Genomic DNA, 16,797 nt, shown 5'->3' with positions numbered 1-16,797 from the left:
GATTTCTTTAACGCTGCTTGGTTTTGAAGTCTGTTATTTCGGTGAGAACAAAAGTCCCCATACTTTCATGTATTTGCAATGCCGATTTCCCCAAGGCTGCTTGGTTTTGATGGCTGTGTTGGGGAAACCGTAAATCGGGACAGTCAAAACGAGGTAGCGGCGTTTAGATAACGCTTAACATTTTACAGTTATTCAATTGTTTATCTAATGAAAAATAACATTTTATTAATTGCGATAGAAGCGTAGAAATATTCTGTATCAATTGATGCAAACATCTTTCCGATCCAGTAAGAAATGTTCAAGTTAGAAGCATTCGGAATCTTTCATTTTTTCCTGCATGTTATGTGTTTCGATTTTCATTTTACCCCCCCCCCCCCATATACTCCGGTTAGACGTAGTCCCACGTCAAAATATTTGAAGAGAAATGTCAATGTTCAGAATTATTGGAATCTAAAAAACGATTTTGGGCGGGATGAGATTCGCCCAAATCTGCTGGTAATAGAATTAATCAATTGCATCCATTACCCGTCTGCTGTTCATCGGGCGGGAGACGACAGCAAAATAAAATCGACACGCCACTCACTGCGGTCAGTGCAATAGAGAATTAAAAATCCCTCGATGAGTGTCGTAAGATTTCAGTTGATCGTCTCTCGTACACTTTCCGATCAAGAACTCATCATCCGCTCTATGGGATGGGATTAATCGTTTGTGGCTTGCACTCACGATAAACCTTGAGTAGTAGGAGTAACGCTTCGAGAGTACATACAGTGGGGATTCCTCTTTCATATTGCTTTTTTGAGATCTTGGTAGCTCACCGTTCCAAGTTTTCTCTCTGTGTCTCGAAGCATAAAATGTCTACGCGTTATATGTGTGTTACTTATTGATCCAAAAACTTGTTTCAATAGCTAAAATTTTGCTTTGAAAGCAAGCTATTGAAATCACAAAAATCTGTATATAAGGTATATAAGGTGCCAGCTCGGAAATCCTCTCAATTATAATTGTACAGCGGTTAGATCATTTTGGAAAAGTTACTGATGCAAAAAAAACCAAACTTGCTACTGTGAAGAAGGCGACCAGCAAGAAGAAAGCTGCTGATACTGCTGGTGTGGCTGCCCGAAAGCAAAAGTCAAACAAATCTTCAAAGATCGCTGCATGCAAGCCGATAACGCCGAAGTCATAGAAATCAGTAGCAGCTTCGAAAAAACTACCATAGCCACACATAACGCACAACACGAGAGAAAACAAGATAGTGTTTTCAGCAAATCAAATCCAGTTCTTTTCAGAAAGAGTTTATCAAATACTGCGGTCAAATACATTATTTTTGTAATTTATTCGATCAACGTAAGATTACATCTTTTGAGCACTTATTAGGGGTACAATGAATCTTGAGAAAGACAATTCATTCCGGCTCGACACTCACACAAACAATGTTCACTCATCAATGTCACAAAAGGGAAGTGGGTGTTGTGAGGGAGAGCAGAGTGAGCGCTACATTTATGTAGACTGTTTGGAAGCGACAGTTATGTTGTCTATGGGAAATGGTATACAGATTAAATCACACATGGGGAGAAAGAATCTTGACCCTTTTAGTTTTGTGGACAAGACCAATTGGTTCACCTTTACTATCGGTCAATTCGATTGGATCTTCAGTGATACTATTGCCTTGATTAGCGACCTGCATGTCAAATTTAAAATGGTTGCATATGGTCCATCAGTGATGGGCAGGAATATCATGGCAAAGATGACGAGAGACTGGTAGGATAATTCTCATCTTCATCCGAATCGTGATCACTGCCTGTTAAAATTGCAGACACAGCATCCTTGACTAAAGTCAACCTATTATTATTTCCATCGGACACAAACAAAATTCCCTCAAAATGCACCTGAGAGAAATCAATGTTAACTCTTTTAATTGGAAGATTAGCACTTATTTTATATATTCCACATATGTTGCATATTCAAATTGCATCGGAGAATATACAATCATCGCCCACATTGCAAAAATCGATTCACTGAGCTTGCAGCAATAAATCAAACTGGAACCAGTGAAAGAATGAATGAAAGAATTCGCGAAAACTGAATGAAAGATCGGAAAAAGTCACAAATGAGCCCAAAACACCCATAAATTCACAAAAGATCTCCACCGACAAACAAATCATAAAAAAAGTTTGCTTCTTATTTCGGATATTGTATATTGTAATCATCGAAATAATTCTCCAGAACAACTATATCGAAATTATCAAAAGGAAAAAAAAATGGGCCGATGCTGATGGAAGCCATGATGTGGGCTGACCTGGTACATCTTTTATTATTTCCTACATGATCCTTTTTATACCCCCCATATATTCCTGTTAGACGCAGTCCTACATCAAAAATCAAATCGGGGATAAAAACGCACAAAAGTACTCACAAACAAAGGTTCACGTCAAGTTTGAACACTTTTCTCACAAATGAATGACAACAACTTGCTTGATTGAAATTGTCAGATTGGAATTTTCTTGATGATGATGCGTAAGAAGAATAAAAAGAAAACAATATATCTGTCATTCAGCTGGCTCCTCTCTCTCAGGTACATATGAAGGATAAAAGAGCATCGCCTGCTGGGGGTGATTTAAAAACATCCGACTAGAGGGATATACTTATTCATTGATCGTTGAATGTGATTTTTTACCGTCACTGACCGCAGGAGTGGAAAGATGGGGTTATTTGCCCTATCTTCAAGAAAGGGGACAAACTAGACTCGCGCTAGAGGGTGTTATGAGAAGAGCAGCGTTTAACTTGCGTGGCACGTTTTTCAATAGATCCAGTCAATTCATTTGCTTCGCTGATGACGTAGACATTGTCGGCAGAACATTTGAGATGGTAGCTGAACATTACACCAGACTTAAGCACGAAGCAGAGAGAATTGGACTGAAAATCAATGCGTCTAAACCCAAAAAATCAATGCTGGCTTTTGGATCCGAGCACGACAGGACCCGATTAGGTAGTAGGGTAATGATCGACGGCGACGGAGACGCATCATCAATGGGAGTCGCACCTACTATGGTCTCCACAAACACTTAAGGTCAAACAGACTTAGCAGTCGAGCGAAATGTACCCTGTACAAAACGCTCATAAGACCGGTTGTCCTCTACGGGGCACGAGACATGGACAATACTCGAAGAGGACCTGCGAGCACTCGGAGTCTTTGAACGGCGGATGTTAAGAACCATCTTCGGCGGTGTACAGGAGGACAGCGTATGGAGGCGAAGGATGAACCACGAGCTCACGCGACTCACCGGCGAACCCAGTATCCAGAAAGTGATCAAAGCTGGAAGGATACGCTGGGCAGGACATGTTGCAAGAATGTCGGACAACTATCCTGCAAAAATGGTGTTCATCGGGAATCTGGCTGGTACGAGACGACGAGGAGCACAACGAGCAAGGTGGTTAGACAAAGTGGAGCATGACATGGTGAGCAAGGGGTGCCCGCGGAGAGAGATAGCCACGAACCGAGTTAATTGGAGAAAAATTGTGAATCAGGCCATGTTGTAAAGACGTTAAGCCAAAATAAATAAATAAATAAATAAATAAATAAAGTTCACTTTCCTGAACCCCATGGAAGCCATCGCCCATCTCCAGCTCACTTACCTTAACGAAAATCCCCTCACTCGAGTCCACCTCGATGGGATCAGCAGACACCACTGCCGTCGACATCGCCGAGTCTTCTCCGTCGAACAAAACCGGCCTCTGCTGCACCAGCGGCACCTGTTTCGCTCTGTTGGTCCTACTTTTGAGGGTCAAGTTGCGAGCCTTCACGACGACCACCGTGAGTCGCTCCGCCGTCGGCAGATAACTCAACGAGAACATAAGCTCACCCAGCTGGCTCTTCTTGTGGCTCGAGTCCATAAGTTTCAGCCAGGTGGTCATTGGGCGATTGATGTTCTCGTTGATTTGCATCTCACATTCGCCTGAAACAGAGGAATAATCCATGGAATTATGCGGAAAATGACTAAAACCACGCCATCTACCTATAAGTGTCTGCTCCGTTGGGCTGGTGTGATACACATGGAACCACAGCGACCGCCGGACGTTCTTATGCGTGATCCAGAAGCTGAACGTTTCCTGGTAGCTGGGGTGATTGGAACCTTTGGAGACCTACAACCGATACTTGCTACAATTGATCTCTTCGATGTTTGGGTAAACGACTCATCATTACCTTAGTCTGAAGCACCTTGCTTTCGTCAGGTACGATGAAAATTTTCACAAACGTATCCATTTCCACTCCGGGTGGTCCAATAAGCTGTTTGGCTTCCTGTATGGTGACAAGAAGCTCCGTACCCTCAAGGGTTGTGCTGCTTCTGTGATAAAAGCAATGATTATCAACTAGAACATCAATCGCTCTCATCAGACATCTTACTTATCATACTGCAAGCCAACGCACAAATACCCGGTAATTGGCTGGACCGACTCCAGGTCACTGAAGATCACAGATGACTGCGAGGCGACCGATTCGCTGGACGCCGACGATATCACCGATCGTACCCGTTCCGATCCTGTTCCAGGATTACTCATGAAACTGTTAAGTGCGATGGCTGTGCCACCTCCACCGCGATCACACTCCGTCCGCCCAAGTGAGTACTGCTCCAGGAAAGACTCGGAAACAGTTTTCTGTAGCACCACTGAGTCATGGCTTCCATACGCTGCACCAAGCGGAGGAGTCCCGTTGTAGTACCGCGTGAGGTCCTTGTGGGATGAATTCTTCAACAGCGGCGCGGGAGAGGTTTGCTCGGCCAGTGCGATACTTTTGAACAACTTCCGTTCGTTGAACTCCGTTTCGGAGAAGGAGCGATTGCGGAGGATATGTTTAATACTGTTAGACACCGTAGGGATTTTGATGTTGTCACCGGCTTCCGTGCGGGGTGAATCCTGATACTTGATGCTGTCCGTACGACTCACAGCCACTGGCGGTGGAGAACAGCGAGGTGGTGAGAGCTGCGCTGGGGTGTTTTCTGTAAATTTGGGTGACACCAGGGGTGAAGTAGATGACGATGACGAGGGCCCTGCGAAAAGCATGGGCGGTGTGATTCTGCTAGCGGCCGGTGGCGCCGCTGATTGGTCAATTTCGCAAGTGCGGTCCAATGTGTTGTTGAACTGCTGATAGATGTTCAGCAGTACTTGATTGCTTTCGATTAGCCGTGACATTTTGCGCAGGTTTTCAAGCTTCGATAATCGTTTTTCTGCCCGCCGCAGCGGATCGTCTTCGCCGAATACGGACTGCACTGTTGCGGGTTCGAAGCTGAAGAAGCATTCGTCGTCGGACTTGCGGGAATCAGAAACGAACGGATTGTTGGCGGATTTTATGAGCCGCTGGAGAAAGGGTGGTTCCGGAGATGGGCGCGCCATATGTTGCGCAGGTGGTGGTGGAGGAAGCATGACAGGCGGAGGATCGACTTCCTCTTTGAGAGGGGGTTGGTTGAGGAAGGGATTGGTGCAGATGTGGGTCTCGTTATGGAAGCGCTTGTCGCGAGGTGAGCTTAGCACTGGTAGTGGGAACGAGATCGGAGCTGAATGCTGTTTACGGGGAACCGGTCGCGGTATTGGGGAGATCATTGTTGTCCCGCTAGCAGGTTTCGGTTCTGAGCTGTAATGAAAGGAAACACTGTAGAAATCACTCTGAAAGGCTCTCTGATATTTACTTACGTTTGTTTGTGGATAATAGCCTTATCTCGGGACAGCTTTGGCTCTTTGGGCGAGGGAGCTGGTCTCAGCGGTTGCGGAGGAATTTCGGATTCTTCGATGGACGAGGTTCTCCACGAGGGAACGGTTAGTCCTGATCCTTGCCCATACTGGGGTTTGCAGTCTCGATCAACCGAATCGAATCGCTGGAAACTACCCGTGGAACCCAGGAAAATTTCCGACCCAGAGTGCATCTGTTGAAAGAATGATTCGGTTTAAACATATACGAAACCTATTTTATTGCATTTATTAGAGATGTTATCTTGTTTTGGGTACAACAGTTGACTACTTTGTTTAACAGAAACAGCGCTTCTTGGAGTAAGATTATTCGCGAAATACTCTCCTAGAAAGAACATTGAATCAACATCAGAAGACAAATGCTTACAACCCATATTTTTTGAAGCTGGTTTGATAAAGAGCTTTTCAATATTTCAATATATCTTCTCAATCAATCCCAAAGTTAAGATTGCACACAGGAAGAAAGACGAGTTTGTTTTACTTGCGAATATTTGGTTGAAAAGCGGTGGAACAAATACCGAAACAACGTCGAAAGAAGTTGGATTTTAAAGACGCGATTCCATTGAGACGATTTTTAGACTTTTTAACATGTGACCTTCACACACGCTACGAAGTCTTTCTATTGAAACAATACGATACCATAATTCAATCCATGTATATTATTGGCCATATATATACGATACGGGCTATTCCGATGCAAGTTAGGCTTCAGAACTAGACTAGTGGATATATATTTTTGTAACAAGAAAAGAAGCTTCAAAAGACAGCCCCGTAGTGTTAAGTTTTTATGCTGTCTGCTAGTATGTATCCGTGTAATATTCCATGACGCGATGTGCTATTCATTAGTTCTAGTGCCTCACCACTTCTCCTGTGAGATCCTTGAACCATTGGGACCATAATATTGAGATATTGTAGTGAGCCCAACCATTTAAAACTCATGATTTTTTTCGTTATAGATTTTTAGATTTTTGACGTAGAATTACGTCTTTCAGAAAGGGTGCCAAATCAGAAAACTGGTCACGTTTTTATGAAATAAAGTTAACCAGAATAACTATTTTCACTGTGAACGAATTCTCATGATTTGCATACCAATCGAATCGGAAATTCTCTAAGATTTGTTTGATATGCTATACATTACAATTCGCTAATCTCTAAACGGTTTAAATTCATGAAAACTCCTTTTTCCCATATATTTGTTTTGCCGATTTGTGTGCTAACCCTACCCGTATTTCGAATGCTTGAAACTCGAACATTTCTCAAAAGATCGGAAAGATGTTTGCATCAATTGATAGGAAATATTTGCACGCGTCTATCACAATTAATAAAATGTTATTTTTCATGAGATGAACAATTGAATAACTGTAAAATGTCAAGAACTATCTAAACGCCCTAACTGCCAAGTTTTGATTGGCCCGATTTACGGTTTCCCCAACACAGACTTCAAAATCAATGTGCCTGGGGGAATCTGCTTTGTCAAAACATGCAAGTCGGGAGTATTTTTTCCCACTGAGCTGTGTTTCCCCAACACGGACTTCAAAATTAATGTGGGGGAATCCGCTCTGCAAATACATGCAAGTCGGGGGTATTTTTTGATGTTGAGTACTTTTGTACTCGCTTGTCGTTGTGCCAAAAATCCAGTTGATCTTCTTATTTCGGTTTCTGTAACTTTTTAATTGTTTCGTAGACAATAGGTTGTTGGCCTAAAGTCACTATCCCGCGATGGGGCTGCCATCTTAGATAGAGCTGGCGGGAATCGCATTCCATATTCAGCCGCTCGCTCCGAGACAGACGCTGCTTGAGCCGCCCCTAACCTGAGATACAGCCGCTCGGCTTTTGTAGTTCATTTAGCGATATCCAGGATGCACCACGAGGAGGCGAACTACCTTACAACCTACCTTACAACTGTCATCCAGACTGTCGATGAGAACCTCACCTGGCGTCAAGTCAAGTGCAAAGCAGGCAATCGTCAGCAGTGGAGATCTTTTTACTCGGCCCTATGCGCCGACCAACCGGCGCAGGATTCATAAGTAAGTAAGTTGTCGTTGTGCAGAGCGGAATATGTTTCCCTAAAACGTACTTTTAAACCGAGAAGTCTGGGAAAATCGTCATTTCAGATATTAGGTGTAAATGAACTTTCGCGGTTCGAGAACTACGTAAACATGAGATGTGCAATAATTTTAGAGGGAAATGTAAAATACAATGATCGTTCGACAATTTTTCCATTCACATATTTTGGTAGTCCTAGGTATCATATCAAACGTAAAAAGACGTTCATCAAATTTATTTGTAACGAAGAACGTAATCTATTACAAAAGATTCGATGCAATCCAAAATAATATTCGGAGTGGTAAACATGTGTGTAATATAATTGCGTAGTTCTACGTCAAAAATACGCGGTCGTGTCCTAGATACAACCTCTTACATTTTTTTTTCTTTCTGCGAGAACTTTTAAGCGACTTGGGGGGTGACTATACTCATGTACTTATTCTCTCCTCAGTGATAGCTGCTACCATTAGATCGCATCCGTGGCTAGAAAAATCGCACCAGAAACCAACTGCTTAGAAAAAGTGTAATATCACAAGTAAGCTAGAAATATTGTGGCGCGTGAAAAACATCATGGGTATAATTGCCCCTCCGAGAAAAAAGGTGATGTCTATTATAAATTAATATAATGCGGGCGAAGTCCCTATTCAACGAGGATAAGGAATCGAGGCCCAAGCCGCCAAGATGATGACCCCCGACTTGCATGTATATTCGAGTCGACCGTCGACCCGCCGTCGGAAGCGACGGTCTCACGCACGCAATCCTGTGTTCCATTGATTGCCCGGTTAGCTTGAACCATATGATACTATCTTTTAGCCAGGTCCGACGAGCTTTAGGGAGCGTCGGACGGCATACCTTTGCCTGATTAATTTTTGTTTTGAAGTATATAATTCATTACAATTGGAAGCTATTGCACCACGATATGAAGAAATTCCCACAATTACAGGTATTTTCATTTGGACAGCACAGACCATCTCATACCCATGATGTTTTTCCGCGTCAGAATATTTCTAGCCTACTTATGTTGCAGTTGTTTTCGGGCGCGATATTTTCCGGGAACCATTCCATGTTTCAGATACGAACTATAGATGACAGATTACAGACTCAAATTTTCAGATAGCACATACAGACAGTGTTGCCACATTTTCATCTGTAACAGAAGAGGTACAATTTTTTTTCATCCGTACTTTTTCTTCCAAAACTCTGTACCATCGAAAATATTCGTTGCAGTAAAAAGCCTTGCAGCCTTTAGCATCGGATCATTTAAATTGATTCATTCACATTTACTTGATCAGCTCCACGAAAAAATGGTACAAATATCCTTAAAAATTATCTTCCTTCGCCAATCATTGTTCTTCTGCTAGCTACTCAAATCATCTACGAGGCAAAATCATCTGACACTCGACAAGGGCATCTACGATGTCACTTCTTAGAGCCCAATAATATACAACAACTAAATCAGAGAAGAGAAGTGGAATTTGAGGGGAAAAAGTGGCAACGATTTGTGGTAAGAAAATGTAAGCAGCGAAAAATTTGAAAGATGGTTACGCTATATATATAGTGGGAGGTTCGTACAGTGAGTTACATTTAATGCGACATTTTGCTAGTTGGACAGAGCTGTAATGCGACACGTTTAATTGGACATTTTTATCTCTGAGGCCGAGGTGACACTGGATCGGAGTACGCACGAAAACTCGATTGTGCGATGACTGACGAAGAGAAACAAACAATTCTGTTCGATAGAAGCCGTTGAATTCGAACGAAGCAAGTGGAAAGCAATGTAACCACACCAACATAATTATATGTAGTTGTTTACTTCTCACGATTGTATGCGTTTCGTGCAGCCTTATTTTCGTAAGAAGCTGCAAGCAGTATCACCGTGGCCTAATTGGACATTTTTATAAACATCGAGTACGGGGCCTAAATGGTGGCCCCACAGTGAAAGTCGCCACCAGACGTCTACACTGTACCACTATCATCGCCAATGTCCAATTACAGCTCAAAATCACCTCCAATGCGACACTGAGTGGTGCCTCGGCATGTCGCATTAAAAGTAAATTACTGTATATAATGTTATTGATGTTAGCATCATCATCAACATGATAAACACGCATCATCATGGTAAACACAATAAATTTAATTATTAAATAATTATACGAATTAATAATGTATGTATGTTTAAAATACTACAAATAAAAATATGATTTCTGAATAAATCTGATTTTTTTTTTCAGTTTCGAACAAACTCCGTAAAAAGCCTTTTTATAGCACCCTCTAGTCCAAAGCCAATAAAACAACAAAAAATGACTACAATCAGTAATTAAAATCAGTTTTTGCGTGATCTATATTCAATAATATATATTGATAAAAGACTAGCTCATTGGCTTCAATTTGATATGTTGATCAACTAAATTAGTTCAGTGCTGCAAATGTTATGAATTTTTGAAAACAGCCTTTTTTGGGAAAAAGTGGACGAAAATTGATTTTTCGGGCCACCCTAAGATGTGAATGGCACCCTAATAAAAAAAATAATACGGGTCTTTTTTTTTAGAATGAAAACATTTGTCAAACGAACTGCAAAACTAAAACATTTTATATTATGCTTTTATTTTTCAGTTTAACATTCGAAAACCCTTAAAAAAATGGTATTGAAGCAACAGAATAAAGCTGACATACAATTAAATATGAAGGATGATTGCTTTTTAATTGGCGCGTGCTCCACTCAAACTAGCGAACCGCCAATTAAAAAGCACTCCAACTAAAAAAAAATGCAAATAAGCGAATGTATACTGTATGTATGTTTATATTTTTTCAAATATGTTTTCGGATATCACCATCGTAAGTGTGTTATTTTTTATATTTAATTAAATTTTATCATATAACATTTTTTCGTTATTACATATCCTACAATCGAAGACACTTTTTGTGGTTTTTTGGTTAAGTTCTCTACGTTAATGCTAGGCATATTTGCGGATTCATAGAAAGATAAGATTCCATTTGATATGTCGATCCTTAAACTAAGCTCAATGGTTTGAAAGATAAGAATTAAAAAAAACACATAAAACTCATGATTTCTTCCGAAAATTCATAACTTTTCACCCATTGAGCCGATTTCAAAAATTTATATATCAAATGATATCTTATACTTCTATGAATCAACTTCAACCTGTCATCCAATAAACTCAGAACTTTAATTATAAAGCTGAGAAAATTTACCACAATTCGTTCTTTCAAAACAAATTTCTATCTTGTCGCAATTTTTTTTTCGCAATTTTAAATCTCTCAAATGGAACTGTCAAAATGATAGATCAAAGAACAAAAAACAGGAAAAATTGACAAATAATGGTGGGTAAATGATAAAGCAAAGGTAATCATGGATTTTTGATAACCATATTAGAAAAAAATATTGAATTGAATTGAATTGATTATTGAATTTTGATAAAATTGCACTTGCAATTGCAATAGTTATATAAGGCCAATCATAATATTTGAATAAACTTATGTAGGTCTGAACATGTTTATATAAACCTTCCCATCTTATCATTCTTCATTAAAGGACCTTGCGTCAAGACAGTTAGAAATCGATACACTCTCAAATCAAGTATGCCTGGAAAAAAATTATTCTTCATGTAAACAAGGATTGAAAATGTGGACACTTTTTAGTCAGTGAATTGTATGGAGTTCCACTGCTATGACTGAATTCTTGCCACGTTTTCGCCACACACGCTAGAGAGAAGCAAACAGCTGTGGCTTTGTTCTCCTCTTTGTGGGCGTTGTTCGTGCCAACATCCGAATTCGGAGGTGGCTACACGAAAAACTGTTTGCCAGAAAATTGTTGCTTAAAAAGCACCACAGGAATGATGATATTGTGTTCTGACCGGATCTAACTTTGTGCCATTACGCACTGTCCACTCTGGATTGGGTGACCCCCATAACATACCGTTTGTACGTAAAGTAGATAATCCCCCAAACGTGTTGGGAAGCCACCACAGCTCGACAACTCAAATCCCGTATTATCAGATGTGCGAAAAAATGTAGGCCTCAAGATGAACCAGACCGTGATAGCAAGGGTTCCGGGAAGATAAAGGGCCACTATCTGTCTAATTGTTTTACACCTCAAACGTCCATATACTTATGAAAATACAATAAAGAATCAAATTAAAAAAAAGAAGAAGTGTGTTAGATCTGTGATAAAACCGCAAGGTGGACGTAGGACTTCCGTTGGTTTAGCAATCAATAAGTAACAGGTATATAGCTCTTAGACATTTCATTTTTCGATTGAAATTATCGCTCAAAGGAGAAATCGATTCCTCCTCGAAAATACCCAGTGCAAATAATACCCCTCCTCCCCCTTCCAACTCCCAGCAATTGGAATAACCGGTCGATAGCGGCATTCGTGAGCATCCAATGATAGAACTATAACTTTTACCAAAACAATGGGGCTCCGTTCAGTCCGGTGGCAGGAAAGAAATGGCATTGGGAGAAGAGCATAGTGTTTGAGTGAACGAGCGAAACCTTCCTCCCGTAACTTTTCAATCACAACTAAATGGATTTCCGGGCGGGCGCCAGCTTATGTACAGATTTGTGTGATTCGAATAACCTGTTTTAGCTGCAATTTTTAAGCTATTGTATTAACGGTCAAAATCTTGTTGTTCCGGCGCAACGCTCTCGTTTTCAAAACTTTGACCTCACACTCCAGTATAGAAATGAAAGACGTAGTTCTACGTAAAAAACCTGTTCACCAAATGTGTTTTTGTTTAGTCCCGCTTCTTACGACTCACCCGTTATATTGTAAAACTGTTGAATGGAAATCCATTCAGCTGTAACTTCACCTTCAGCCTCATACAAGAGGAAATAATGCTATTATCACAACAAAAGTCTCATCGTATAACACCACAGAACCCTAAGAGCCAATTGTGTTATCACCAACAGAAAAATATCCGCTCCGAAATATAAAATATCAGTGTAGAGAAAAATCTGTTTTATTAGCATGAAAAAAATACTCATTTATTTACTGGAAAAATATACGATCCAACAACGATTTGAGATCATTAAAATTTACTACCGAAATTCGGAGTCAATGGCTTCAACTTCAAGAGCGCTACGTCTAATTTATGGTCGTCATAATCGTCCTGCCAGATGAACAATTGAGCGTCTAGTGGAAAAATTTGAATCCACAGGCACAGTGCAAAATGTTCCCGTGCCAGTGAGACAAAGAAGTGCCCGTATTGTCGAGAATATTGCTGCCGCTAGCGCACCAATTAAGAAAGACCCAAATCAGTCTGTCACACGTCGATCTGAAGCGTTGGTCATCTCTGTGAGGTCGTTGTGGCGAATTTTGCGAAAAGATCTTGGCCTACAACCTAACAAAATCAAATTGACGCAAGAACTGAAGCCGCTTGACCACCAGAAGCGTCGTATGTTCGTGAATTGGGCTGAGCAACAACTTAAAAGTGATCCGGAAATCGTCTTCAGAAATGAGGCTCATTTCTGGCTGAATGGCTTCGTCAATAAGCAAAATATGCGTTATTGGACAAGCACCAATCCAAAAATCTGGGGGAAGCTGGGGCGATTCATGGATTAGGTAAATATAAAATTTTATAGTGAGGGCATGTTGAGAAAAAAGTTTTTTCGTGGCTTTCAATTCATTGATTGGTCTATTGCGTGTACGTGTTATTGTGATTGTTTGTATAATTGATTGTTAGTGAAAATCGCTGTTGATTTTTTTCCCTGAATGAACATTATGAAATATGTAATCTTACATGGAACCAGTGTGTTGTCCAAAAAGATAATATGAAAAATTGCACATATTTTGTGCGGATCAAATTATTACATAAATACCATACGTACACTATCCAATCCAACGATATCAATTAATAGCTGTCTATTGATGTTGGGTTCCAGCCAACATTCTATGTTGTTCTTAATACCGCTGAACGAAAGAACGGTTCAAAAGAACTGATTCACGTAGATGAACGGTTAGTGAGTGAACCGTTCATCAAAGTGAACTGTTTTGCCCATCTCTAATCAATACACGCGAACTGTCATTGAAACTACACACTAAATCTAGGATACCACAAGCCCTAACTCTACACTTAGAAAAATCCTCGGTCGAAAACTACCAAATACATTTGGTAATGCAATATTAGTAGAATGTACAAATGTTTTGGAACATATTGTCAACAAACTCACATCCCTACCAGAGATAAGTATATTTTACTTGATAACATTAGTAAGCTTGGATATTGTCATATCTGAAAACTGGTGAGAAAAGCGCGTATTAACCATTTTCATTGTTCCCATAAGGCAATACGGAGGTATAATAAGGATATAATTCTGATACGTGCATTTTCGGCGAGAAAATGTAGTCGATATTGGGCTTCAGAATCATGGTTCTGCTTGACATATGTGTTTATTAGTACGGTCGAAAATGACTATAGATTGGTAGTATTTACCAAAAAATTCGTTATATTTACTAATTATTTTTCTCAGTGTACATACACACGGTAATTTTGTGCAACGCGACGCCCGAGAACAAAATCGCTTTGGAGGGTCGATACTGTGTTGTGAATAAGTTCAGTGAAATGTCGTTCTTCATCCCGTCTGGTGGGGAGTGTTTTTGTATTATCGCTTCACGCGTACATATTGCTCTTGGTTTTTGACGTAGAACTACGTCTTTCATTAAGGGTGTCAAATCAGAAAACAGGTCACGTTTTTATGAAATAAAGTTAACGTTAATAACTATTTTTGCCGCGAACGGATTTTTGCGATTTACATACTAAACGAATCGGAAGTTCCGTAAGATTTGTTTAATATGCCATACATTAGAATCCCCTTGTTAGTAAATGATCAAAATTCATGAAAACTTTAAGTATTTCTATTTTCCCATACATTTGTTCTGTCCATTTGAGTGCTTTCCCGAACAGAGCAATCAATAACGAGCAACTTATCGACGACCAACGGAGGGGAAATCGTAGGATTTAAAGTCTCCGTGAACAAAGGAAAAGAAGAAGAATGAAGTGGAATACTTGCCTAGAGTATAAACAGTGGATCTCGCTGAGGCAAACCTTAGAGGCGAATGAACTGCAAAGTTTAAAGCCTCTTAAAAACAAAGAAAGAAAGAAAGGCAAACTTTCATTCGGCATCGGACTGTTGAGTAATCCAGTTCACTTTGCTTTCGCTGCGCTTCGATCTAAAGGCCGGTTTAGAGTTCCCGTGAACGTGAACCTGAACAGGTGGTGGAATAGGACAATCATTTCACGGTGAACTACATTACGAACAAACAACTCAAAAAATAGTGGTGAATAGAATGATTTTTTTCACGTTCACGTTCATATTAAAAGTTCGATAGTGAACGTGAAGTAAATAAACATCGATCTTCAATAAAGTAATCCGGATAAAATATACAGTTGTTCACGAATCAACCCAAACCAACGAAGTTTTTTAACCCGCGCAGAGATCCGATTGATTGAAATTGCATCCATATCAAAATTTTCATTGAAAACTTGAGAATTGCTAAACATATCCTTTTACAGTTCACGGTGAAATAATTTTCAGAATGCCTTGGGACATTCGAACGTGAAGATGAACGTGGAAATATTTTGACGTCTATATTCACCACTGTTTTCACGTTCACGTTCACCGAAGTCGGTGAACTATGGTGAGTTCATCAACATCTCGATTCCACGGTGGAAATTCAGAACTGTTGTGAAATATTGAATTAATTCATTTTTATCAATATGAATTGTGTTTAAACATGTTTTTAAACTAGAAAATTTTTCTTCCTATCGTTTCAAGATGTTTTCCTCGCGTTTTATATATGAACTGATGAATTATTAACAAAAAAGTGTTTGTCCGCGTTCACGTTCACGGGAACTCTAAACCTACCTTAAAATTGAACCCCACCAGTGGTAAACCAACTTGGAAATCGTCGTTTAATTTTTCTGTTCGTTTTTCGCGTTATTCGTATCGTGTGTTCTCGGCAGGCTCGAGCCCTGCAAAAAACGAACGCATTGCCAGGGGCAATAAAATTTCCAGGTAAGCGTCATCTAATGATGCACGCGGTGTTGGTGCAGAGAAAAGCGCTCGCACTGAACCGAGCCTTCGCGAATGTGACACCGCACCGAACAACAGCGAAGTAGGCGATTTCGGCGCGTCGGTCGAAAATGTAAACGCCCATGCAGCAACCAAAATCAAACTCAATCCGCTGGTGGTGAAGGCGGTCGCTCTTGACAAACTCATCAGCGAATTCGCATCGATGGGTGTTACAGCAGAGTACAAGTTGTGTGGCATAATTCGGTCTTTTTCCAAGCAGTTAACATTGTTTATTTTCCGTCTTCATAAGGGCATCGTTTGTGCCTTTGAGAATGCATCAATGCATTAAACTGACGTTATGGCGAAGCAGACGTTAAGGTTGTGCACCAAAAAATATTTGAGAATACTAAGCATCTTGAATATCTTACTGGAATGTTATAAGTTATTTGGGTTCGCGTGCCAGTCGCAAAACTGCCTTCAACTAGGATTGCATTTGCGCTAATATTGATCATAATGAAGCATTGCTACTGTTTTCGATGTTGTTATTAACAAAAAAAAGTTAATAACAACCATCAAGAAAAGTAAATGTTCTGGAATTTTGTATGTAATTAGGTTTTGCTTGCCAGTAGCAAAACTTCCTCCACTAAGGGAGACAGCTGCGCTTATCTCGAGCATAAGAATGTAATGCAACTCTTTTCGAGGCCAGTAATATTAACAGAAGCGTTTCTTTTGAGAATAGCGCAAAATGATGAGAAATGTTTATTTTGCTAGTAGATTCAAGCCACCAATGTATGGCTCTGTATGCATGCTATGGTGAACGCTTGTTTGGCGCTTGGTTTACGCTTAGTTTGTACGAACGATATCTAGAGGTGCGATTCCTTTGAGGCAATACTAAATAACATGTAGCATGATATTTGATACTTGCAAGTGTTGTCATTGTTGTTGTTTACATGCGGTGCCAAAGATATATTGATGTAGTTATGA

At 40.3% G+C, this 16,797-nt stretch overlaps 1 protein-coding gene across 2 annotated transcripts in view; it reads right to left on the bottom strand.

The window, feature by feature from the left end:
- LOC129761854 (uncharacterized) overlaps window positions 1-16,797 on the bottom strand; it is a 30,854-nt gene that overhangs the window by 9,360 nt on the left and 4,697 nt on the right. For both annotated transcript variants that reach the window (XM_055759662.1, XM_055759663.1), the window contains 5 exons: window positions 5,683-5,912; window positions 4,400-5,623; window positions 4,199-4,340; window positions 4,011-4,137; window positions 3,631-3,950 (listed from right to left, as the gene is read on the bottom strand). In XM_055759662.1, coding sequence (XP_055615637.1) covers window positions 3,631-3,950; window positions 4,011-4,137; window positions 4,199-4,340; window positions 4,400-5,623; window positions 5,683-5,912 — 2,043 coding nt within the window. The remainder of the gene's footprint in view (window positions 1-3,630; window positions 3,951-4,010; window positions 4,138-4,198; window positions 4,341-4,399; window positions 5,624-5,682; window positions 5,913-16,797) is intronic.

The sequence above is a fragment of the Toxorhynchites rutilus genome, chromosome 1 (genome assembly GCF_029784135.1).
Source record: "Toxorhynchites rutilus septentrionalis strain SRP chromosome 1, ASM2978413v1, whole genome shotgun sequence".
In the NCBI taxonomy this organism is placed as follows: Eukaryota; Metazoa; Arthropoda; class Insecta; order Diptera; family Culicidae; genus Toxorhynchites; species Toxorhynchites rutilus.
The sequence above is the reverse complement of the archived record's forward strand: the minus strand, read 5'-3'. Positions and strand labels throughout refer to the sequence as shown.